The following is a 22,019-nucleotide window of genomic DNA, read 5'->3' as shown; positions in this document are numbered from 1 at the left end:
TGTAAATGTTTGCTTAGGCATTCGATGTCTTGAACTTTGCTTTTGTTTGCGTAGGTTTATCGGCATGGAGATCGCACGCCCGTCGACCCTTATCCGAATGATCCCTACTTGAACAAGAGCTACTGGCCTGTTGGTTTCGGTCAATTAACAAATGTAAGTCGAAAGACACCAATAAAGACTTTAATCTCATAGATTATAATTCTAGGTGGGTAAAGAGCAGCATTATGAGTTTGGCGCGTGGCTCCGCACGAGATACAACGACTTTTTACCGAAAGACTACAGCGAAAGCGACATCTACATCCGTGCGACCGATGTAGATCGTACCCTAATGTCTGCGCAAGCGAATCTCGCCGGGTTGTACCCGCCGGTGACACCCGAAGACACATGGAACGCCGATATTCCATGGCAGCCGATCCCGGTGCACACCGCGCCGGAAACCGACGATATCATACTCGCCATGAAGACAAACTGCCCAAGATATAACTACTTCATGTCACAATTGATGGAAGAGCCGTATTTCCAGGATTTAGCTAAACATAACCAGCCGATTTATCAATACGTGACGAAAAACACCGGCAGAAAGGTGTCGGATATCCTCAGCCTGGAATTCATCTATAATACTCTATTTATTGAGGATTTGTACAACTACACGTTGCCACAATGGACGAAGCAAGTGTATCCGGATGTAATGCGGCCGTTGGCAGCGTTAAGCTTTGCGATTCCATGTTATAATGCGGATTTAGCGAGGTTGAAAGTCGGCCCGTTGTTGAATGACATCTATACACGTTTGAAAGCGTCCGCAGCGCCACCTACAGAAAATATATACCATCCGCGTGGTAATGCGCCGTATATTGAAAGTCATTCGAAACAAGACCAACCGAAGAAGATGTGGATGTATTCTGCGCATGACACAACAGTTGCGAATGTTTTGAATGCGTTGCGCGTGTTTGACCCGCACTCACCGCCGTACACGAGCGCTGTTATCATTGAATTGCGCACGAGTATCGCACGCGGTACGTTTGTAAACATCTTCTATAAAAATTCAAGCGTTGCGACGCCGATTACGTTGCCTACGTGTACGTTCGACTGCAGTTTGGAGGCGTTTCACGGTATTCTCGCGCCGCTGATGGTTTCGCCCAGCGATTGGTATGTGGAATGTGAACAGTTGAGTTTGCTGAGTCTATTAGCGTTTGAGTCGATCGAAGGTATCGTCTTTTTTGTGCTCTGCGTGTTTATCCTGATGATTGTCACGATGCTTATCTATTGCATTTATTGCGCCAAACCCAACTGTGAGCAGCGGACTTATCTGCGCCTGCCTGATGATGATCAAACTGTTTAAATCAGGTGATAACGCAGATATAAAAAAAAGGAAAAAAGTTACCATTATCCTATTTAGATTTATTGATATTGACTGAATATAGATATCGGTTTTATCACTGTTGGACTGCCTCGGCGTCGAATCAAAATGTACGTAATTGATGGTTGATTCGACGCCGATTGTTTTGATCAAATTCTAAGTGTCAGACTTGTGATGTATGTTTAGGAAGGTACTTAAGTCTATTTTTCTATTCGCAAACAGACTTTGAAGCGTGGGATTAGGTCGTCGAAAACACAACTCAAATGGTACAAACTTGTACTTAATATATGACTAAGTAATATTTATATTTTAATCTGTATTCTTTCAAATCCTTTGATGAAGTTTAAATTTAATAACATGTTTTGGTTGACAGAAACCGATTTGGATAGCTAGATTAGTATTGTCACACATAGAGGGCGCTGCATTTAAATAGTATTTAAAATGTATGCTTGTGTTCACCGCTAGAGTGCGCTACGTGTACTATTTGGTACTAAATATTTCAACCGTGGTTTCACACTGCGTCTAACCTAAGAAATATCAAAACAAACGACGCTCCACAATCGCAACTTCTTATTTTATAAATTTATTTAATAATTACCCAAAATGTTAGTTGCGCAAACAGGTATGAACCAATCCGGTATACCGGATAAACTATGGCAGCCACCGTTTGTCTCATTTGAAACAACGTAAGTTCAATATTATCTCATTTTACGTTTTAAAGTTTAATTGATTGGAATGTTTTTAGAATGGGTGAATTCACAATAGAATTATACTGGAAGCACGCGCCTGTAACCTGCCGCAACTTCGCAGAGCTCGCCCGCCGCGGCTACTACGACAACACAATCTTCCACCGCATTATCCGCGACTTTATGATCCAGGGCGGTGATCCCACCGGCACCGGCAAAGGCGGCGTCTCCATCTACGGCCAAACATTCCGCGATGAAATCCACCCGGAGTTGAAACACTCCGGCGCCGGTGTTCTCTCCATGGCGAATTCAGGCCCTGATACAAATGGTTCGCAGTTTTTCATTACGCTTGCGCCGACGCAATGGCTCGACAGTAAACACGCCATCTTCGGACGGATTCACGCCGGTATGCAGGTTGTAAAACGCATCGGATTGGTCGAAACCGACAAGAATGATAAACCCACCGATGAGGTGCGCATTATTAAGGGTAGAGTTATTAAGAATTAAATAAATTTTTATGTATATTGTGAGACTTATGACTTGATATTTATATGTATTTTCTGATTAAGTTCCGATTGTGTTTGTGAGATGCCAGCGGCGTCGTTGTGGCTCGGATCTTGCTCGCTGTATCGATTTTTCGCGCGGCTTCCTGTGTTGGAGGCGGCGTTTCCGCGAATGTGACGTTTGACGCAGCGACGGACGGCGGCACGTCAGGATCAATGTAAATATTCGACTGATTGCATCGCGGAGCGCACAAGAAGATACAAAATCGCGAAGGCGGCCGAAACCAGCACAGCGTGTGTCGTGGAAGCATTCGTATTCTAACAAAGGTAGATCACCATTATTGCATACTTTTTTATTCACATCGCTCGCCCTCGCAAACATTTCGCTTACATCCACACACACTGTCAAAATCTATTTTATTTGGTATTTGTTTGCATTTTGCGCTGCTGTTGATCAATGAGCGGTGGTTTTGTTTGGTCAATAACACCCCCGAAAGAATTTTAATGCGAAATCAATGAACGGAAGGCGCTTTTCAGTTGTAATTTATAAATAGCTGCGCACACAATCATCTTTTGCGCGCCGAGTGCACTCTGCACGCAATTAATTTCCCAATCAATCGAAACTCTCTGTCTCTTCTTCTACAGCACCGCCGATGGTCGGATGAACACCGTCGGCACCGTAAAAGCCACATTTAGTGACAATATTAAATTGAGCATTAATTGGTAACTAAACAAGCAAAAAAATGCAATAATTTCATAGAGCATGTGCGTTACTGCATGGTTAACTCATAGAATAAGTAATAGTAAACATAGGAATAATCTCGTATTGTTTAATCCGCGTGTAATGTTTGTTTAAATTGTTGAAAACAAGCGAAACAAGTCTCCGCTCGCACAGCGCCCTCATAGCTAACGCGGTTGTTACGTAAACTAACGCGTTGCCAGAAGACTCGGTATTTCGACCAATCACACGCGAGGATTTCGCTCGCACCGCGCGCGGGCTGCCTCCGCCGCACACTACCTTTTCGCCAGCGGAACGCACGGTTACACGGCGCGGCTTTGATAAGTGCGAAGGCAATAAAAGTCGCAAAGACAGTGCCCATCAGTGCGGTGACCGGTGTGATAACACTCGAATTCGAGCGTGGAACGCGCGGACAATTATAATTCAGCAGGTAAAAAACAATCTCAATCATTTCGTTATCGTTATCATCATCCCCCACGGCGTAGCATGAGTTTTATATTCGCTGTTTGATTGTAGTTGGCATTGACGAAAAACAAAATTGCGCTATGTCGCCGCGGGCAACTGTTCTAACAGTTTCGAAAAAGTCGTCCGAGAAATAAACAGTGTTTGCGGTGCGTTTTTTTTTCTCTCCCCTTTCGCGTAAGCTACATCGTGTGTTCGCTCGTTTGCGGATTCAAACTCTCTTTCACATGTTTAGTTCAGTGTTTAAAATTCTCGATTAGCGCAACCAACCCCCCCGTCCGCGCCGCAGCCACCGAGCAAAATCGAAAGACAATTAGTCCGCATCGTAAATTTGCATTTGCATTGAAATTGGGTGCGTGTCGGCGACTACTTAACCCACGCACACACACACACGCACGCTGCGGGATCCTCGTTTCGATTTGAATTGCGTGAGTTTTTTTTTTTTGCCCGATATTAAATCATTATCATTTCATTTGCCGCAAATCTGACATTTGACAGAGTTGCGCCGGTTGCTGGGGTAACCTAGGGTGGAAGACATTCCAAGGGCAAGCAAGTAAATATATCGCGTGACTTGACATGCATGCATGTATGCTGTGTGTATAGAGTATATAATATACCTGGCGATGCAAATTATGCTTCGATAAAGGGGGGTTTTATTGATAAAGCTTTATATATGATGATGATTGATTGAATGATGTAAGATTAGTTTTCTTAGTTGTTTGTGGAATGTCGATGACTGCGCACGCTGTTGTACGCATACCGAATTTGTCTGTTTATTATAGGTGTATAGTTAGCTTTATCACTGTCAATTGTCAATTGTCTAATGTGTGCGGTTTTTGATTTTGTAGGTCTGAAAACAAAAAACGATCCAGCAAAATGTCTGACCGCAAAGCAGTGATCAAGAATGCCGACATGGGCGAGGATATGCAGCAGGACGCTGTCGACTGCGCCACGCAGGCGATTGAAAAGTACAATATCGAAAAGGTATGAATTTTGATCACGTGGTGTAACCTTGACGGCGTTTACTACCCTCTATGTGATCGATTGGTAACTAATTACGTGTATTTTGTGCGTAGGATATTGCCGCGTACATCAAGAAGGAGTTCGACAAGAAGTACAATCCCACATGGCATTGCATCGTCGGGCGTAACTTTGGCTCGTACGTGACGCACGAGACGCGCCATTTTATCTACTTCTACCTGGGCCAGGTGGCGATTCTGCTCTTTAAGAGCGGATAGACTGCGATGGCGTCGTCGACGGCGGTGTGCCACGACCAGATGAACATCAATAAGACACACACACACACACACACACCCACCTCCGAAATTTCGACAAGATGAACTTGGCTTATTTTTTCTCAAATTTTCAACTCTTCAAATGCGGCACGTGCAGCATACACACACACACATCCTATTCTCTTTCAACCCGACCAAACACTAGATAAATCAAATCCTATTCCCGATGAACGCATCTCATGAATAATAAAAACAGAGACATTTTTAACCATTTCGCTCCTCCTTTCCTCTCTCCGTTGTTGCTGTGTATGTACAATGTGGTTTTATTTAAGTTAACGCTCAATGTTTTGCTCACCGAGACACACACACACGCCCAGAGGTTGAAAACGTTTTGACAGTACTGATGTCAAACTAACTTTATAAAAGAAAGAAACGATTCTTTGATTGCAGTTGATTGAAAATTTCCGAGTTTAGTTTGTACAAATGCCACGGTGGTGTGTTGAGTTTCTGTAACTAACTCTTACTCTAACTACTTAACGTTACAAATTTCAATTTAGAACGATGATTCTGAAGAAGCAAGCGCACTGTTATAATAGTTTTCTTTTTGTTATTAACGTGGAGATGGATTTGTTAACCGATTGCGGCGGCGCACTTAATACGCGTGCGGGGACATGAGATGAGAATTAATTCTTAGTTTATTATATGATTATTATTATTAAAATGCAGCGAACGCAGAATGTGGTTCTGACTCTGTGAGAGGATCTATGAATATATTTGATTAGCCCAAGACGACTAATGGTCGAGAATGTATGAGTGTGCGCGCGTGTTTAAACAAACAAATGTATTAACTCTCTCGCCTACTTTCACTTAACGTATTTTGGACAAGACAATTCTGAAGCGCCCCCATGAATATTACTCCGATTTGCATTTCCGAACACGTGAATCTCGAAATGAAACATTGATTAATAACTGAATATTAATATGAAATATGAATGTTAACCATACACCATGTTGCGATTTTTAATTCTTGTAGAATCTGCGCCTTGATTCCCCTGAAATAGTTTTGAATTTTTAAGTTTGTTGTGTGAATTTGTGTGGTGGGTGTCATTTTAGTTGCGTTTTTCACCACTTGGCGCTGTTAACCTAGAAATTGTGATACATTGATGGTTATACACTTCTCATCAGAGGAGAATTTGTTTTCATAAATTAGTCGTTTATTTATAATTCTGCGTTATGGATTTGTCTAAACAGACAAACGATAAGAAGCTACACCTCTGCCGGTGGTATTTCAAAGGTAATCACAACGCAACATCAATTTGTTTTGTTATAAAATTGAACATAAACTGACACAGTGTTTCTTTTCAGTGGGATTTGCCCTGCTGCCATTTGTTTGGGCTGTAAATGCTGTGTGGTTCTTCTGTGAAGCCTTCCAGAAGCCAGAATACCCCGAACAGAAACAAATAAGACAATGTAAGACACATTTTCTGATGTTTCTGATGATTATGTTATGATTATGTTCCTTGAATTCAGATGTGATATACTCTGCAAGTGGTGCACTTGTATGGCTGGTGGGTCTGGTCACCTGGGTGATCATCTTTCAGACACACAGAGTGGAATGGGGAGAGTTTGCTGACAATATTTCGTTCATCATACCTTTAGGTGCATAGTCATCCTGTATTAATCATCCTACATCAAGTTATTCCATATTTATTTAGAGTAAGTTATTATTATATTATTTTATATATGAAGTGATGGAAATTGAGAGGGTTTACCCTTCGTTTTTGATCTTTGTGCGCGTGCGTCAGCATAAATTGTCAGTCATCTGTCAATTAATTTAAACAGATTTCTTTTTTATCTGTTAGGTGAAACACAAGCGTCATTCTTTTATATTCATCAGATTATCGCATTTTATAATAAAATAAACAATCAAACAATGTATTGATTCAAACAGAAGTTAAGGTTGATTATGTTTCATCAGTTTTTTGTTTATTTTGCTGATAAGTTAATCGCTAAACACAAAATTTACCAACCGATAAGAAAATGGGTTGAAAATTGAATCTGTGAGATGTAAAAAATGTTTATTAGCTTATACAAGTATAAAAAATGTACATACATGTCGGGTTTAAGCTAAATTACGACTAATCTACCATACCTTACGCGTAAACTTCTTATCTAGTGAGTGTTCTCGTGAAACTACCTTTTTTCTTGTATCAAAAATTCATTTTCTTACAAATTTCGGGAATGATTGCTATTATTATCATTAAAATCTAATGGATAAAATTCTTCATGGACGTGTCGTGTTTCGTTAGTCAGATCTTAAAAATAAATTAATTTTGTACAAAGATTGATTCCGCGTCGAGTGTTAAAATTAAACTAAACGCAGCGCGACGAGCATCGCCAATGCGCTCATTACAACATGAGAGTTTCGGCTGCCAGAGGTGGAGGAAGCCTCCCAGATTAGGCCGGGGTAGTTAATGTTGGCCACGGCGATTTCTACAAAAATATTAATCATTAAAAATACAAATAAACAAATATTGAGGTTAAAATAAACATCAAGATGCATAAAAATATCAAGATGCGTATATTTTGATTATAATTACCTGTATAACGCGATCGCGAGCGTCGTCATCAGCGCCAGACTGCTTGTCTCCAGCTGGGCAGCGTCACCGTACCGTGCCTGACCGCATGCGGGTGGACACACCGGAATAATCGACTCTACACAATGAAAAATAAACAAAATAATATAGAAAAAAACATTCCGGAACTCATTCTCAGGCAATAATCATCAAATAATATAAAAAAACATCAACTCACCGAAGAGTTCAGCCTTCCCTTCAGAAGATCCCAACTTATTCGTGGCTTTACAAGTGTAAGTCCCATACTGACGCTTCTCAATCGTGATCACCCTCACGGTGAAATCAGTAAACTCATCACTAGTCGCAAACTGATCAATCTTATAATGCTGATTCGTCGATAGCGTCACACCGTCCTTCACCCAGACGATCGCAGGTGGTGGATACGCCACCACGTGACACTCCAGATCCATATCATACTGCAACGCTTGCCCGAGTCGCGGTCGTGGAATGGTCACAACCGGCGCGAATTCCACCTCAACGGCGATGTTACGCCTCGCGCCGCGTCCGACACCATTCTCGGCGATGCAGTAATAAGTACCACGGTCCTCCTTGCGTATACTCTTCATTTTCAAGATGTTTCCGCGATAGATTGATCCTCCTGAAGGTAGAATCACGCTGTTTTCGCGACGCCATGAGATACGCGGCGCTGGGAATCCACCGGCGTAGCATTCCAGTTGTACGCTTTCACCTTCGGAGACGATGAGTGAACGCGTTGAGTTGTCGGAGATGAATGGCGGACGACGCACCTGCAGCTGCACGCCGGCGGAGATTTTGTTATTCACCGAGATGAGCACCTGACAGCCGTAGGTACCAGCGTCGGTCTCCTGGATATCTTTTATGATCAACGTGTAAGTTGAACTCGCCTATAAATATAATTTTTATGTTTAATGTGTGTAATTCAGTGAAAATTTATGATTTTTACCTTGTCATGACGCAGAGAAAAGCGTGAATCTTGTAAAATTAGTGTCGATAATGTAGAAATCGGTACAATATTATGATTAGGGTCTTCTTTGATCCACAACACGGGATAATCCTGTGAGTATTGCACAGAACACACTAATTCTACCGTACCGCCGATGTCTTTGATTTGTTCCTGTGTTATGTAGGAAATCGTCGGTGATCTTTGCCCGGAAGCTGAAACATTGATCAAACATTCTAGAAAACAATGGACGCTTCACGATTTCACACAAAAATTACACACGAAATGTGATTTAATGCGGTTAATTATGTTTTTTTGTATTAAATTGGTTTTAGACACGCCTAGCGAGACTCACCTGTGCCAATTAACACTAGAATTAGTATCGCGGCGCTGGTTTGTTGTGGTGACGCCATCGTGGATATATTGTGTGTGGCGGAAACGACGCCGCTGACTGCGCTCAAGTTCGCTGGCTGTCTGTCTGGCGGTTACAAAAGGGTGCACCACCACAAGCGCAATGATGGCGGGCGCGTCGTGCGCACTTTGTCTGGTGCTTTCGCAGGGTGTAGGGAGAGGAACTGCGAGTACCGTATGCAGCGCAGCGCGCACCAACCACACCTTTAAACTGTTTAAAATACAATCGCCGTGTCCCCTCTTTCGTGCTTAGCACCGAGCTGCACGCCGCACAGAAGCGCTTCTACTGTTTCCACTGCGTGTTTGCGTAAAGTTTACGTCGTGTATGGTTGATTCACGCGAGACAAGTGACTCAACGGACAGGTTCACATCGGTACTATACCTGTGGTGTGATAATTTTTGCTTTCGTGGAATTTTACATTTGCAGAAATTGTATAGTTTTATAATCGGCTTTGCGTTGCCATGCGCAGTTACGGCGCCTAACGACGTGCAATTTAACAGTTTAGGGTAATTTTGGGGACGTAATCGGTATTAGGGATTAGTTTACGGCACCTGTCCGTGTTCTCATACACAATGCGGGGAATTAGAGTCGCGACCCGACGGCGCTGACTCATTTTATTGTATTCTTTGCATGTCACTGTTTTCTACGATTTAAATTGTAAGTTCGATTCATGTTGACCTCTTTGATGATATGATGATGCATCAAAAGTATTTTTCGCGCAGGAAGAGTCATCTAGTGATGAAACTAGTCACTAGATTTGAATTTGCTATACGAAAGACACGAAGAAGGACGATTGTGTTACGAAGCCGAAGACTACCGAATGCAGCAAAGGGTCGGCCATCTTTTATATAAAATCTTCGATTCTTTGCTTCTACACACATTCGAGAACATTCTTTTGATCGTTTTATGATTACTCTTGACTGTGCACGTGAATTGACTTATATCTAGTGTTTTATATTTACCGTTTTTGTTTGTAATAATAATTGTGAGAAAGTACTTCCTACCTTATCGACAGGAGTAGCCTGTCAAGCTTGGTTCGCCAGCTTCGCCGCCTCTCCCCACCTAACAACAAAGCTTATTGTTGTTATTGATTGCAAAGGCGATCGCGGCGGCATTCGGATCAGACGGTACTACAACCAAATCCGGCGTAAAAAAGCGCGCTGCGCTCGCAAAAACACCGGTGACTCGCCGCACGCTCAGCCACCGCTTCCATCAACTCTCGAAGAATACCAGAGCCAGGTAAAGAACCACACTAGCGATTGTGTTTTGTTTTGTTTGATTTTATTTTATTGCATTCTCATTGGTCGGATTCCATCATAGGGGCGCACGATGTCTTCGAAAAATACGCTCGCCGACCAGGAGCGCATCATCAAAGACTCGCTCTTCGCCTTCGTCCGTGCGCACATCCCCAATGGCGACCTCTCGCTCATCGACGAGATCGTCCTCTCCTATGTGGTATCGATCCTCGAGGACGTCTCCTCCGATCCGGTCTTCGACGTCGAGGGCTTCTGCGAGATGATGTCGGCGTACTTTCCGGAGTTCGAGTCGTTGAATCACGCGACCGTCTGCTCGTGGATGTTCGAGCTGGAGGCGAAGCTGCGCGACGAAGCGGCGCAGAATCGCGACGAGCGGGATATCAGCCTGATGGAGTTATCCATGCCGGAGATACTGCCGTGTATCAAACCCACTAAACAGGCGGATGTGGAGGATGCAGAACTGCCGAAGAGAGTGCACAAGATCAGCGAGGTGTCCGATGGGGGCTCGGACTCGTCATTTGGGGACTTTGCTGAGGAGATTGACTCGCTACAAGATATGTTTCCGCATGTATATGCTCTAGAGGTGAATATTTTATGTTTTTTAAAAGAAAATTCTAATTTTTTTAATGTTTAGATTAAGCATTGTTTGGCGATTGCCTGTGGTGATCCAGAACGCGCCACGCAAATCCTCCTCCATCGCCAGGAGTTGGGCCAGAGTATCACGAACAACGCCTCGCTGATTCTCACCACCAACAAGCAGATCATCGACGATGATGAACTGAAGCATCGCATCATCGAGCGCTATTCCTACGTGGATCAGGAGTCGCTCGCGCGTGAGCATCGCCCCGTCGCGCCCAAAGTGGAGCCGAAGAAGCTGGTGCGCTATCGCGATAACAAGATTGTTTCGTTGAAGGGCGAGCGTTATACGGAGGTGAAGAAGGGCGACGACGTGGAGGACGTCTCGCTGAAGAAGTCCAAGAAGCAGCAGGCGCACTGTCCGTAACAGATGGGCGCCGGTTGGGCGCGCCGCCGCCGTCGCCGCCCCAAGCCGTCTCGCGCTCCCGCCGCCCTCCTTCGCCTCCTCCTTCTTGTTCTTCTTGTCGTCGTCGTCGTCGTCGTGGTTATTGTCGTCGTCGCTGCTCGTCGTCGTCGCGTTAGCGCTCGTAGCTGCTCGTTTAGGTCGTTGTTAGCTAGTTGTTCGTCGATACGAATGTTCGGTGTTGATTGCATGCAGTAGCTATAGGGAGCAAGCGAGCGCGGCCATCTCCGGCGCGTCTCGCTTGCTCCGCAAATCGAGAATCTCTATGTTTTTAGGTACAATTAGGACACTGTCTGATTGCCTCGGAGGCGGCGGGCCTCGATCGGATCTCTCTCTTGTCGTTTTACCTCCCCCACCCTTTTCTTCTTCTACTTCGAATCTCATTTTATTTTTATTTTTATTTTTATTTTTACTCAACTTGTTTTTGATAGCTTTAAGTTAGTCTCTAGGTTTTATTCTCTTTTTCTTTTTTGCGTCGTAAGTTTTAACTACAAATCTAGTCATTGTAGGTTTATTTGATTCGTTTGTAAGTTTTTGTGCTCTTTTTACACGTTAATTTATTATGCGCGAAGTAACAGTATTACGTATGAAAGTATTTTATCTCTCATTTCGATGTGACGGGAACGAAACACAAATTGCGAACACACACGCAACACGTACACAACATGTATCTGTGATTTTAATTGTTAGTAATGCGTTGGTTGGTTGACAATTCTTTTGGGTTTTGCCATCCCTGGGGCGGGCCGCGCGTCCGCTCGATATGTGACTTTGTATTTGTCGATATATGACTTATATATTTCCTCACCACGTCGCTGTGTTTGGACGGGGCGAGTCATTCTCAACTCATGTTTCTGTCTTTGATTTTCATGAATACAAAGTTTAATTCAAACGCAGGCTTTCAACATTACTCCATTGCAACAGCGACATCTGCTGTGATTAGATTAGAATTTTGTTTGTTTCTGACACTTTGTATATTGGTGCTGACAGTGGCGACATCTACGTAGATGATACATGGTGTTGTATGTTGCGTTTATTGATGTAATTTCAATGGGTTTGGGTGGGTGTTGATGCATATCACCCTGTATTATGTGATATCGGTGGCGGCGCTTGTGGAGGGTCGGCGAATCGCGCGTGACATGTTCGCGGACGTCACGAAACGTCAGTTAGTCAGCAGCAGCAGGCGGCCTGCGCAGCACTTGGCGATCGCACGAAACTTTCCCCAGCGTTCGGTCGGTCGCAGGAAAAGATTCGCACGCACGCACGCAACCAGCGGGTCGGTGGCGGACGCTTCGGGTGCACGAATCCTCGCAGTGTTGTTGCGCGTGCTGCTGGTGGTGATTTTGTACAGTCGGGCGCGCTCCGTGGCCGCGCGTCGTACGCGCGTGCACAGGCAGTAGTAGTAATTACGTCGCGTCGCTCGCTGGAATGTAAATACGCGGCGGGCACGCGTGGGGTGAGAAGCAGAAGCAGCAGCAGCAGCGGTGAACGCGGCTCCTCTTATATCTCCTTCGGTGAGCAGCGGCGGCGGCGGCATGCCGACGGCGGGTGGCGTGCGCGCCTCCGCGAAGGCGCCGATGAACAGCGGTGGCGGACGTCGCCACTAAACACAGAAGAGCACATTGTGCGCCGCTGATGGCACACGGCCAGAACCACCAGCAGGGCGGCGAGCGGCCGACGATGGCCACCGCAACACCCACAGCGACAGCATCATCCGGTGGCGGCTGCGGTGGCGGCACCAATGCGCCCAACACCGTTGAGAATCTGCTGCGCGTTGGCTACTACGAGCTGGAGAAGACCATCGGCAAGGGCAACTTTGCCGTCGTCAAGCTGGCGACGAACATCGTCACCAAAACAAAGGTAACACACATTTTGTTTACGGCTGCGCTGCGCAAAACACGACCTATGTCACGTTGAAACACATTCACCAGCGCAGACGACTTATTATCATCATCATCATCATTATGCATTTTCAACAGGTAAAAAATCATTTTTTATCCAACAACACGCACGCAATGCCAATGTAAAACATTTAAGGACGCGTCGGCGCCAATTGCCTCTCGCCACTGATGGCCACTGATTGAGTTTAATGAATAAATCGGCGTCAATTTGCATTCGTCAATTGATCGGCTTCTTGGTTGCTGCGCCTGGTTGCCATGGCAGCGGCGCGCAACGTGACCGCCGAAGGGAGTCACGCGCCCGCAACACAACACACACGCGTATTATATCATATCACTCACATACTCTTTGTCTTCTTGCAGGTGGCCATCAAAATAATCGACAAGACGGCGTTGGATGTTGACAACCTGACGAAGATCGTGCGAGAGACGGAGAATTTGAAACGACTGCGACATCCGCATATTACACGGCTTTACCAGCTGATGGAGACGAAGCATTCGATCTATATTGTTACTGAATATGCCAGCAAGGGAGAGATCTTTGATCATTTGGTTGCGACTGGTCGCATGTCGGAGGTGGAAGCGCGCAGGGTTTTCGCGCAGATGGTCTCCGCGGTTGGATATTGCCATCGGAATGGTGTGGTGCATCGTGACTTGAAGGCTGAGAATCTTTTACTGGATCAGAATATGAATATTAAGGTATTTTGGTTAAACTAAAATAATAATAATAAAAAAAACGTTATTAATTTGTATTTTTTGTAGCTTGCTGATTTTGGATTCAGCAACCAATACAAAGAAGGTGACTTATTGTCGACGTGGTGCGGCAGCCCGCCGTACGCAGCCCCAGAACTCTTCAAGGGTTTGAAATATGACGGACCAAAGGCAGACATTTGGGTAAAACACTTTAAAAATTCAATTTTTTATGATTTTAACCTTAAATTCTTACAATTTGTAGAGTTTGGGAGTAGTTTTATACGTGGTGGTCTGTGGCCACTTGCCATTCGATGGCAAAAACCTGCAAGTCCTCCGCAATGTGGTCATCGCCGGCAAATTCCGCATCCCATACTTTATGAGTCAGGAATGCGAGCATCTCATCCGCCACATGTTGGTTGTGGACCCCGACAAGCGCATGACGCTCGCAAATATCGCGAAACACGAGTGGTTGAAGGGTGAAGAGGTGGTGACCACGCCGCCGGCGGCGCGCGAGCAGCTTTATAATAAGACGGTCATTGAGCACATGACGCAGCTGCCGGGGCTCACGCAGGAGATGATCATGAAGAGTGTGCAGGCGAATTCGTTTGATCATGTGTACGCCATCTATTGCCTGCTCGTGGATAAGCTGCATCAGCGGTGTATTAATTTCGAGTCAAAAGTACGTATAATAAATTTAATGTGTTTATGGTTGCCTATAGTTTATTATGTATTATGTTTTTGATTAGTTGTTGCAGCGACAAACGCACAGCACATCTACGAATATCTCCGTTGCTGGATCGACGAGTACAGTGAGCAATCAGAGTATTGAGTGTATAGATGATCGCAGCGAGGCGTCCAACACGCATCTTGATGTGAATGAAGCGATGGAGGTGTCGACTGGTTGCGTGCGCAGAGAGAGTTTCAACGAGAATTGTTTGCGCGCTGTGCGTGATGAGGTTAAACAGCGCAGGCGTAGTTTCAACGAGGGCGCTGCTGCGCCTTTAAGCATGAGCATTACGGCTGGTGGCGGCGGTGTTACGCCAACACCGGCTGTTTCCGATGATGTAGCATCGCCGTTTGTCTCTATGCCGACCATACCGGCGGTGTATCTCGGCGATGAGAATTCACAACAACTTGAAAAGGTATGCAACCAACATTACATGTTTTTGTATTAACTTTTATTGTTATTTAGTTTGGTGATCTCGAGATGGATAACAGCATGGACGAATCATTCGCTTCGTCGATGACATGCCCGACTGCATCAACCACCGGCTACGGCTCGTATAACTCATCGCTGGCGGATCGCGAACGTGCGTTTCATTCGAGCGCACGGCGTCATACCGTTGGCCCCGGTGATCCTGCGCATGAGCAGGTGCTGGAGTCGCACTACATGTCGCAGCTGGCACACGCCAATCTCATTCCGCAGCCGAACCTGCTGCTCAATCTGCCGCTGCTCGGGCAGCACACCTCGCATACGTACGCTGGCAAAGACCCGCACCTGCTGAAACCGCCGACGGTGCTGAACGCCGCCGGAGGGTTTGGACGTCGAGCGTCAGATGGCGGCGCTAATCTACATCTGCGTGCAATGGCGGGTGTTTCCGATCGCGCCACCGGGAGCCATGAACAGCTCAATATGGATCCGAGCATGTCCGCGAGCAGTTCCACAACTGCTGGCGGTGTGAGTCTCACCGAACACGCGCAGGTTTACGCCAGCGGTGGTGATGACCTGTCTGATCCTTTGGCGGTTGCACGATATCGACAATGTGGCGGTACCAGCCGACGGCATACAATGGCGAACCCTGAGGAAGCGCACGCTGCGCGCGGTGATGCATCCGGTGGTGCGCGCACGCGCCGTACCGGTCTTCTCATGGTGATACCACGACCAGGTGAGAGTTTTTCCAACGCGTTTGTAATTCATGTTTTTGAGTAATTAACCTTTGGTACAGTTGTATTTTGCACCGTAGTTGATTATTTATTTAAAATTTTGCTTCCCAAGCAGTACATATTGTAATTAATTCACACACTTAGTTAGGTATATGTGTGTTGTTGGTTTTTTTTTGTGTTGAATCGTTTTTCTTTGATTGCATGGTTTTGTTGTTGCTATTTGCGTTGCCTTGCGTGTTACTGCAGTCGCGTCGCCTGACGTGGTGCGCGAGGTAGTGGCGAGCATTCAATCCTGCAAGTTCAAGCCGGTCGTGGCGCGCAAGCTTTCGAGGCATCGGCGTGATGGCGGTGCCAAACCGCATTTGCCCACCGTACAAGAATCCGGTGAGTAGGCAACCCAACTCACTCACTTACACGCATTTGTGTCGTTTTATTTTTTATTCTAACACTATCTTGCACCAAATCTGCTTGTTTCTATGTCGCAATGTTGTGTTTTGTGGGTAGACTAGTAATTTGTATGTTTTTATAGGTCGTGAACCAAAGAGTATGGAGAGATTCTCGCCGGTGCGCAGAGGCAGCGAAGGTTCCGCTGGAAATTCACGTACGTTATCCCCGGCGACTGCGCAACAGGAATGTCAACGTTTACAGCGAGGTTTAGCGGGTTTAAGCACTCGCAACAGCCCACCAAGATCCATACCAGGTTCGCCTATACATCAGTCAATGCTGGGCGAGCAGCAGGTACAAACACAAACGTCACCATTGCATCATCAGTACGATGGCGGCGCATGCTCATCACGTGATGATTATGCATATAGTCCTATGCATAGCCCGTATGGTGGCAGCGCTGGCGGTTCCCCGAAACACGCCCCGCACTACTACAACATCTACTCAGGTAGCACTTCGCCAATCATGGCGATGAATTCCCCCGTCTACCACATGCCCACGGTGTCCTCCATCACCCAAGGCCTCTCCGGCTTGAACACGTGCGGCTCCACTGGGCCGAGCATCACGCAAGGCACCGGCTTCCAGCAGCAGCAGCCGCAGCAGTCGCCATCGACGGCGCCACCAGCGCCCGTCGACGACCTGCAGGCCTCCTATCACGCCGCCTGCCTGCAAGCGCTCAGCTTCCAGAATCTGCCGACGTTCTCGCATCACATCCTCAACATTCACAACCATCGCTCGCAGACGAACTCGCCCATTTCGAATCCGAGCAGTCCGGGCCTGGACATGATTCAGGAAGAGCTTCCACAGTCGACTGCCGCCGCCGCCGGCGGGATTATATGCGTAGGGGCGGCGGGGACGCCGCATCCGCAGATTAGCGTCACGTGTACGGATGTACAGGGTAGTGAGGTGACGCTGATTGCTAGTACAGACACATCGGAGGATTCCATGGATAGTTTAGAGAATATCCGCACGAATAAAACGCTGCCGTCGTTTGTCATCAGCCGCCCGCTAGATGGCCCTTCTATAACCAAAGGCATCGGACGTAAATCATCATGTGAGAATGCAGACGCATGCGCATTTCCCCCCACCGCTGGTTTTGACCAACGGCGTAACTCTGATAAGTCTTGTTATTCAGAAGATTCATTATCGAATGATTCCCTAAGTCCAGGTTCATCCAGCGCCGCGCATGATTTAGATACGAGTTCACACAGCGGCGGTGGCAGCAGTACAGGCGGCGGCGGTAATTTCCCGCAGGTGCAGAACGATTTTGAGGTGGATTTGTCGGAGGTATGCTCGCGCTTGGCCAGCTGCGATATCCTCGACATGGTGAGCCACATTGGCAACCGACTGGAGGCGACAACCCGTGTTGCAGCCGAACAACCATCCCCACCGGATAAAATCAGTCTGTGTTTCGATGGCGGCGTGGAAATTGAGCTGAAGATTGTCGACAAGGCGGCGCCGCCGCTCAAGGGGCTGAAACTGCGCCGCGTCTCGGGCGACTACTACGTCTACCATCAGCTGTGCCAGCGCCTCATCAACTGCATGATGTCGTAGCGGCGCGGCGGCGGACTTATACATTGTGATAAATTGTGATTCAATACCTAAACTAGTGTGGGCGCGGCGGCACGGCACGGCGGAGAGAGATGCGAGGAGGACATTCGGATGCGAACAGACCTTAGGTTAATGATGAGAATAGCTAATTAAAATTGTAATTATTCCTCTCTTTTACATTCCGTACGACTTGCGAGGCGGGCGGCTCTGGCCCAGCCGACCAAGAGAATTGATTGCTTCCTGCTCGAGGAAGCGTCGTCTTAACTTAAAAAAGAAAATTAATATCTAAATTGTAACTTTCGCACAAACAAAGCAATTACCAACTTGAACGTGTGTCTATCGTAAGTGTAAGTTTATTTATTTATTAATTTTCTACCTAACAAGCTTGCTGCGTGTATTATTTGAGACTTGGTGCGACATTTCGGCCCAAAACGTTGGCGCTGTATGTGAGCGACTCGACTTCCGTGGCGCGGCTCAGTGAATCGTCGGTTACTAATCGTTCGTTGCGTGCTTCTTCAATTGCTTCTGTAATGTAGAAATTTCAGAAGATGTTTTTATTTCATGTGAGTTACATACTGCTGTATGGTGTGTATTTGTCACTCATGAAGTCTTCAATGTGGTAACCGACGTAGCCGACGACAGCGGCGAATGGCAGCGTTACAAACGGTGCATATTGACGCAGGACACGAAATACAATCGGCCACATTTTACACAGTAATTTATTTATTATTTATTGTTATGTAGGAATTTAGAAAATATCAGCTGATTTGTGCATGCCGCATGCTTCAATTTGTCACATATCACACGCAGATGATATTTCATTGGTTAGATACGCAGACAATGATTCTCGGGTATTTTCGGTGTATGGCAGTCGTGTAGGTTTACTTCTTACGGAAACACCCGAAGCTGCGTGTCTGCCAATCTGGTCGGTATGTTTTATAATTTCAGGTTATTTGTGTTATGAAACCTGCGCGTGCCGGCCGCGTAACATCATTTTTCTGTTCGTATTTTGTGATTTATTAAAGAAATGTTGCGGCATCTACGACGTTTGGAGGCCATTGGACGCCGCACAAGGAAGTACTACACCGTGAAGTCTGAAGTAGCTTCCAGTTTGAAAGGAAAATCCACTTCCAAAGCAACTTGAAATTCAAATCAAGGCTGCAGGACCCATCACTGTAGCAGAATACATGAAGCAAGTCTTAATACATCCAATGGGTAAACAATTCAACATTCTATACATTTATTTGTATTAATCCAAGTGTTTTGTGTGTTTATTTTGTATCAGGTGGATATTACATACACAAAGATGCATTTGGTCCAACTGGAGACTTTGTAACTTCTCCAGAAATCAGCCAGATGTTTGGAGAGATGATTGCCATTTGGTTTCTGAATGAATGGCAAAAGATTGGATCTCCTAAACCATTAAATGTAACTAACTATACATTAATATCACTTTGTTTATATAAATATTATAAACATTATTTATTTATAATTTTAATTTTAGATTGTGGAATTGGGTCCAGGTAGAGGATCACTCATGCAGGATCTATTAAGAGTGTTTGGACACTTTGATGCACTCAAAGAAGCAAGCATTCACATGGTGGAAGTGAGCGACCTGATGGCGGACATGCAAGCGCGCCGCTTGTGCATCAACGTACGACGCATCAACGAAAAAGACGCGAATTTCTACAAGGAAGGCTACAATTCCAACGGGATTCCAATCAGGTGGTATCGGAATTTCTCACAATTACCGCCCGGGTTTTCATTTCTCATCGCGCATGAGTTTTTCGACGCGTTGCCTATACATAAATTCGTCAAAACCCCGGAGGGATATCGCGAACTGTTGATTGACATTGATGAGACTACACCCGGTAAATTTAGATATGTACGTGCACGAGAACAAACCCCAGTCGGGAAAATGTTTATACGCGGGGATGAAACACGCAGCGACATTGAAATCTCCCCAGACTCGCTTGTGTTGGCAAAAGATATATCACAACATTTGGAAGAACATGGTGGATTTGCTCTTATCGCAGACTACGGCCATTCAGGCGATGGTAAAGTAGAAGCAGACACATTTCGTGCGTACAAACAACATAAACAACACGATCCGTTGGTGGATCCAGGATCAGCGGATCTCACCGCCGATGTGGACTTTGGTGTATTACAGAAAGCTATTCACCAACAAGGCGGGACAATTACTTTTGGTCCAGTCACTCAACGAGAGTTTCTTTTGAGTTTAGGAATGCAACAACGCTTGGAGAAGTTAAAACAAATCGAGGGCGTAACAGACGAAACACGTAAAGTTTTAGACTCTAGTTTTGCGATGTTGACAGACGAGGCGCAGATGGGCAAGCGTTTTAAATTCCTCGCAGTAATGCCGGCGGTGCTACAAGAGTTCCTCAAGAAATTCCCACCCGTTGGTTTTACTAACACGTAAGAGTTGACATGAATTAATTAATTGCATTCAGTGTGCAATTACGCAATCACTGCGAGAGACAGCGTGTGGCATTGAAAGGAACTGCGCGTAATGCGCTTAATTGTTATGTATTTAATAAATTTACCTGCTAGTTAATAGTATTAAGGACGGATGTAATGGCTGTGTGGCGGACGAGAAGTGAAAGTTGTTTGCTTCAACGGACGCGAATGCGAGCGCAATCAGTCGCGAAGGAACGCTTGCCGCGACAGGCGACGACGACGCTGACCTACTAAGTTTTCTCTTTCGTCGCGCGGTGTTTTATAACGCCGTAAAATGAAGTTTTTTCTCTTTGTATGCGCGTTGGCATGCCTGCGGTTTTCCACGGCGTTGATTATTCCCGATGAAGTGCCAACGCTGTTGTCGCTTATTTACTCCAACATTCCCACGTTGAAGAAAGGTATATTTTGATTTGTTATTTGGGTTTTTTTGTGGTTTTGATGATTTTGATTGTTTCAGGGACGGATTCTCGGTTGGGATGGGGTTTTCGTTTTGGTGATCGTGCGGATTTTCAAGTCTTGCTTGAGTTGGGTCCGCAGAAAGACACACAGCCGCTGGCGAATCAGGAGATTCGGCGAATAAGCGCGCGGCTGCGCACACCCTCGCAAATGCGCTCTATGCACAGTCGCTGCGCAACAAGGAGCAGGAACAGAAGCAACAACGACAACCAACGGTAGAATTTATCTTATGACTTTACTATTTTAACTTTACTTTTATTTAATTTCTGATTTCTTTAATTTAAATTTCTAGATTTCTGATACGAAAGGCGGTGAATTTATTAAACAGTGGTCGGATGATTTCAATCAACCACAACAACAACCAGCAGTGAATGAGCCACCAAAACAAGTCCCTGTTGAAGAAGCGCCTACGAAATTCACTCTCGGTATAGGCGAAGTTGATGCCAAAGATTACATCCCTGAAGATGCCACCGATCCGCCCGCAAACCCTCAGAGTGCGCTTGAGATGTTGGCGCAGATGTACGACAAGAAGAAACCGTTGGTGGCCAAACCAACTGTGAAGCCGCCGAGAACAACGACCAGTTGGAAGGACGCGCTGGACAATGTCGATCTGGATTGATTATGAGCGCGCCGGTTATTTATTTATTGGTGCATGTGAACAATTTAAGAGATTTGGTTATTTGTATATACATTTATGCAGGTTTTACGTTGTGTAACCTGAGGTGTTATTAGGTAAAAATGAGAAGTGTGTATTTTCGATTGTAACATGGATTGTCATATTTATAATTTTTTAAATAATTTTAATATTCTATGATACCATGTATCATTCATAGGTGGCACCAGCATGAACTAAAAATCATAAAATAGACTTGTATCGTATATATCTATATTTATCGGCAAACGTGGGCATTCGACACGAGAATTGTGTTTGTTTTGAACATAATTTACACTTTGTTATCGCATTCTCTTGTATTGTCGATGCTATCGCCTCACGCCGCACGTTGCTGTATTTTAGTTTAGTTTTGATTGCAGGTACCAAGCCAAATGCAATTCGCGCACAAGGTCGCGTGCTGTCGACGCGCCGAGTTTGCGCACCTCTTGCTTTCTTATCATAAACAGTCGCGTCGTTGCTTGCTCGACTACGGCTTGGGCTGTCGATGGATTGCAGCCAGTTTCGTGCCGGTCTCTGGTTGATTCAGACGTATTTTGTGCGACTCGTATCGTAATCGACTATTTAATCTTAACTTGACTTTAGTATAGTTATTTATTTGCGCGTAAGCGTGTCGCGGCCATGTTGATTTATTCATCATTTGGATGACCCATCGTGCTGCTGTAAGTAACTTTTAACCCAACAGCCCAGATTGTTTGTTTTTC

At 45.5% G+C, this 22,019-nt stretch overlaps 10 protein-coding genes across 18 annotated transcripts; 8 read left to right on the top strand and 2 right to left on the bottom strand.

The window, feature by feature from the left end:
• The first annotated feature begins 39 nt into the window (after window positions 1–39).
• LOC135802571 (lysosomal acid phosphatase-like) lies at window positions 40–1,662 on the top strand. Its single transcript, XM_065316161.1, has 2 exons — window positions 40–153; window positions 206–1,662. Exon 2 carries the CDS (start codon window positions 329–331, stop codon window positions 1,337–1,339), a length of 1,011 nt encoding a protein of 336 aa, XP_065172233.1. The 5' UTR covers window positions 40–153; window positions 206–328; the 3' UTR covers window positions 1,340–1,662.
• A 172-nt stretch (window positions 1,663–1,834) lies between these two features.
• Window positions 1,835–2,751, top strand: Cypl (peptidyl-prolyl cis-trans isomerase-like 1 Cypl). Of its 3 annotated transcripts, none has more exons than XM_065316162.1 (3): window positions 1,835–2,043; window positions 2,103–2,530; window positions 2,613–2,751. In XM_065316162.1, the coding sequence occupies exons 1-3, from the start codon at window positions 1,961–1,963 to the stop codon at window positions 2,729–2,731; spliced, it is 630 nt and encodes a 209-aa protein (XP_065172234.1). In that variant the 5' UTR covers window positions 1,835–1,960; the 3' UTR covers window positions 2,732–2,751. The 3 variants fall into 3 exon arrangements, with proteins under 3 accessions (XP_065172234.1, XP_065172236.1, XP_065172235.1); XM_065316164.1 differs by having other exon boundaries at window positions 1,836–2,043; window positions 2,103–2,514; window positions 2,613–2,745; XM_065316163.1 differs by lacking the exon at window positions 2,613–2,751 and having other exon boundaries at window positions 1,836–2,043; window positions 2,103–2,573.
• Window positions 2,732–5,986, top strand: LOC135802574 (dynein light chain 1, cytoplasmic). Of its 4 annotated transcripts, XM_065316165.1 has the most exons (4): window positions 2,732–2,873; window positions 3,192–3,269; window positions 4,596–4,731; window positions 4,824–5,986. In XM_065316165.1, the coding sequence occupies exons 2-4, from the start codon at window positions 3,208–3,210 to the stop codon at window positions 4,983–4,985; spliced, it is 360 nt and encodes a 119-aa protein (XP_065172237.1). In that variant the 5' UTR covers window positions 2,732–2,873; window positions 3,192–3,207; the 3' UTR covers window positions 4,986–5,986. The 4 variants fall into 4 exon arrangements, with proteins under 4 accessions (XP_065172237.1, XP_065172240.1, XP_065172238.1 ...); XM_065316168.1 differs by lacking the exon at window positions 3,192–3,269 and having other exon boundaries at window positions 2,733–2,873; XM_065316166.1 differs by lacking the exons at window positions 2,732–2,873; window positions 3,192–3,269 and adding an exon at window positions 3,552–3,715.
• Window positions 5,987–6,095: 109 nt separating this feature from the next.
• pen-2 (presenilin enhancer) lies at window positions 6,096–6,935 on the top strand. Of its 2 annotated transcripts, XM_065316171.1 has the most exons (4): window positions 6,096–6,276; window positions 6,348–6,452; window positions 6,513–6,698; window positions 6,845–6,935. In XM_065316171.1, exons 1-3 carry the CDS (start codon window positions 6,216–6,218, stop codon window positions 6,647–6,649), a joined length of 303 nt encoding a protein of 100 aa, XP_065172243.1. In that variant the 5' UTR covers window positions 6,096–6,215; the 3' UTR covers window positions 6,650–6,698; window positions 6,845–6,935. The 2 variants fall into 2 exon arrangements, with proteins under 2 accessions (XP_065172243.1, XP_065172242.1); XM_065316170.1 differs by having other exon boundaries at window positions 6,097–6,276; window positions 6,513–6,935.
• Window positions 6,936–7,043: 108 nt separating this feature from the next.
• Window positions 7,044–9,264, bottom strand: Lac (septate junction protein lachesin). Its single transcript, XM_065316158.1, has 5 exons — window positions 8,893–9,264; window positions 8,541–8,752; window positions 7,797–8,481; window positions 7,583–7,697; window positions 7,044–7,475 (listed from the first exon to the last, which is right to left on the bottom strand). The coding sequence occupies exons 1-5, from the start codon at window positions 8,948–8,950 to the stop codon at window positions 7,454–7,456; spliced, it is 1,092 nt and encodes a 363-aa protein (XP_065172230.1). The 5' UTR covers window positions 8,951–9,264; the 3' UTR covers window positions 7,044–7,453.
• Window positions 9,265–9,605: 341 nt separating this feature from the next.
• LOC135802569 (CUE domain-containing protein 2) lies at window positions 9,606–12,133 on the top strand. The gene is made up of 3 exons (XM_065316159.1): window positions 9,606–10,188; window positions 10,270–10,788; window positions 10,840–12,133. Exons 2-3 carry the CDS (start codon window positions 10,279–10,281, stop codon window positions 11,206–11,208), a joined length of 879 nt encoding a protein of 292 aa, XP_065172231.1. The 5' UTR covers window positions 9,606–10,188; window positions 10,270–10,278; the 3' UTR covers window positions 11,209–12,133.
• A 260-nt stretch (window positions 12,134–12,393) lies between these two features.
• On the top strand, window positions 12,394–18,040 carry Sik3 (Salt-inducible kinase 3). 2 transcript variants are annotated; one of them, XM_065316154.1, is made up of 8 exons: window positions 12,394–13,101; window positions 13,503–13,838; window positions 13,902–14,033; window positions 14,095–14,511; window positions 14,579–14,974; window positions 15,025–15,718; window positions 15,963–16,100; window positions 16,246–18,040. In XM_065316154.1, the coding sequence occupies exons 1-8, from the start codon at window positions 12,877–12,879 to the stop codon at window positions 17,712–17,714; spliced, it is 3,807 nt and encodes a 1,268-aa protein (XP_065172226.1). In that variant the 5' UTR covers window positions 12,394–12,876; the 3' UTR covers window positions 17,715–18,040. The 2 variants fall into 2 exon arrangements, with proteins under 2 accessions (XP_065172226.1, XP_065172227.1); XM_065316155.1 differs by lacking the exon at window positions 15,963–16,100.
• Window positions 17,858–18,546, bottom strand: LOC135802576 (small integral membrane protein 12). Of its 2 annotated transcripts, XM_065316173.1 has the most exons (3): window positions 18,288–18,546; window positions 18,088–18,236; window positions 17,858–17,975 (listed from the first exon to the last, which is right to left on the bottom strand). In XM_065316173.1, the coding sequence occupies exons 1-2, from the start codon at window positions 18,415–18,417 to the stop codon at window positions 18,109–18,111; spliced, it is 258 nt and encodes an 85-aa protein (XP_065172245.1). In that variant the 5' UTR covers window positions 18,418–18,546; the 3' UTR covers window positions 17,858–17,975; window positions 18,088–18,108. The 2 variants fall into 2 exon arrangements, with proteins under 2 accessions (XP_065172245.1, XP_065172244.1); XM_065316172.1 differs by lacking the exon at window positions 17,858–17,975 and having other exon boundaries at window positions 18,047–18,236.
• A 15-nt stretch (window positions 18,547–18,561) lies between these two features.
• Window positions 18,562–20,291, top strand: LOC135802567 (protein arginine methyltransferase NDUFAF7 homolog, mitochondrial). Its single transcript, XM_065316157.1, is given in 4 exon segments — window positions 18,562–18,825; window positions 18,827–18,926; window positions 18,997–19,139; window positions 19,216–20,291. Coding segments are annotated over 4 exon segments (1,266 nt in total). The 5' UTR covers window positions 18,562–18,738; the 3' UTR covers window positions 20,152–20,291.
• snsl (snustorr snarlik) lies at window positions 20,171–21,526 on the top strand. Its single transcript, XM_065316160.1, is given in 4 exon segments — window positions 20,171–20,587; window positions 20,647–20,754; window positions 20,757–20,860; window positions 20,938–21,526. Coding segments are annotated over 4 exon segments (663 nt in total). The 5' UTR covers window positions 20,171–20,463; the 3' UTR covers window positions 21,265–21,526.
• Window positions 21,527–22,019: the final 493 nt, after the last annotated feature.

The sequence above is a fragment of the Atheta coriaria genome, unplaced genomic scaffold, assembly GCF_025399875.1.
Source record: "Atheta coriaria isolate IRGN ID8LTWV9N9 unplaced genomic scaffold, Caltech_Dcor_3.1 hic_scaffold_40_pilon, whole genome shotgun sequence".
Lineage (NCBI taxonomy): Eukaryota > Metazoa > Arthropoda > Insecta > Coleoptera > Staphylinidae > Dalotia > Dalotia coriaria.
The sequence above is the reverse complement of the archived record's forward strand: the minus strand, read 5'-3'. Positions and strand labels throughout refer to the sequence as shown.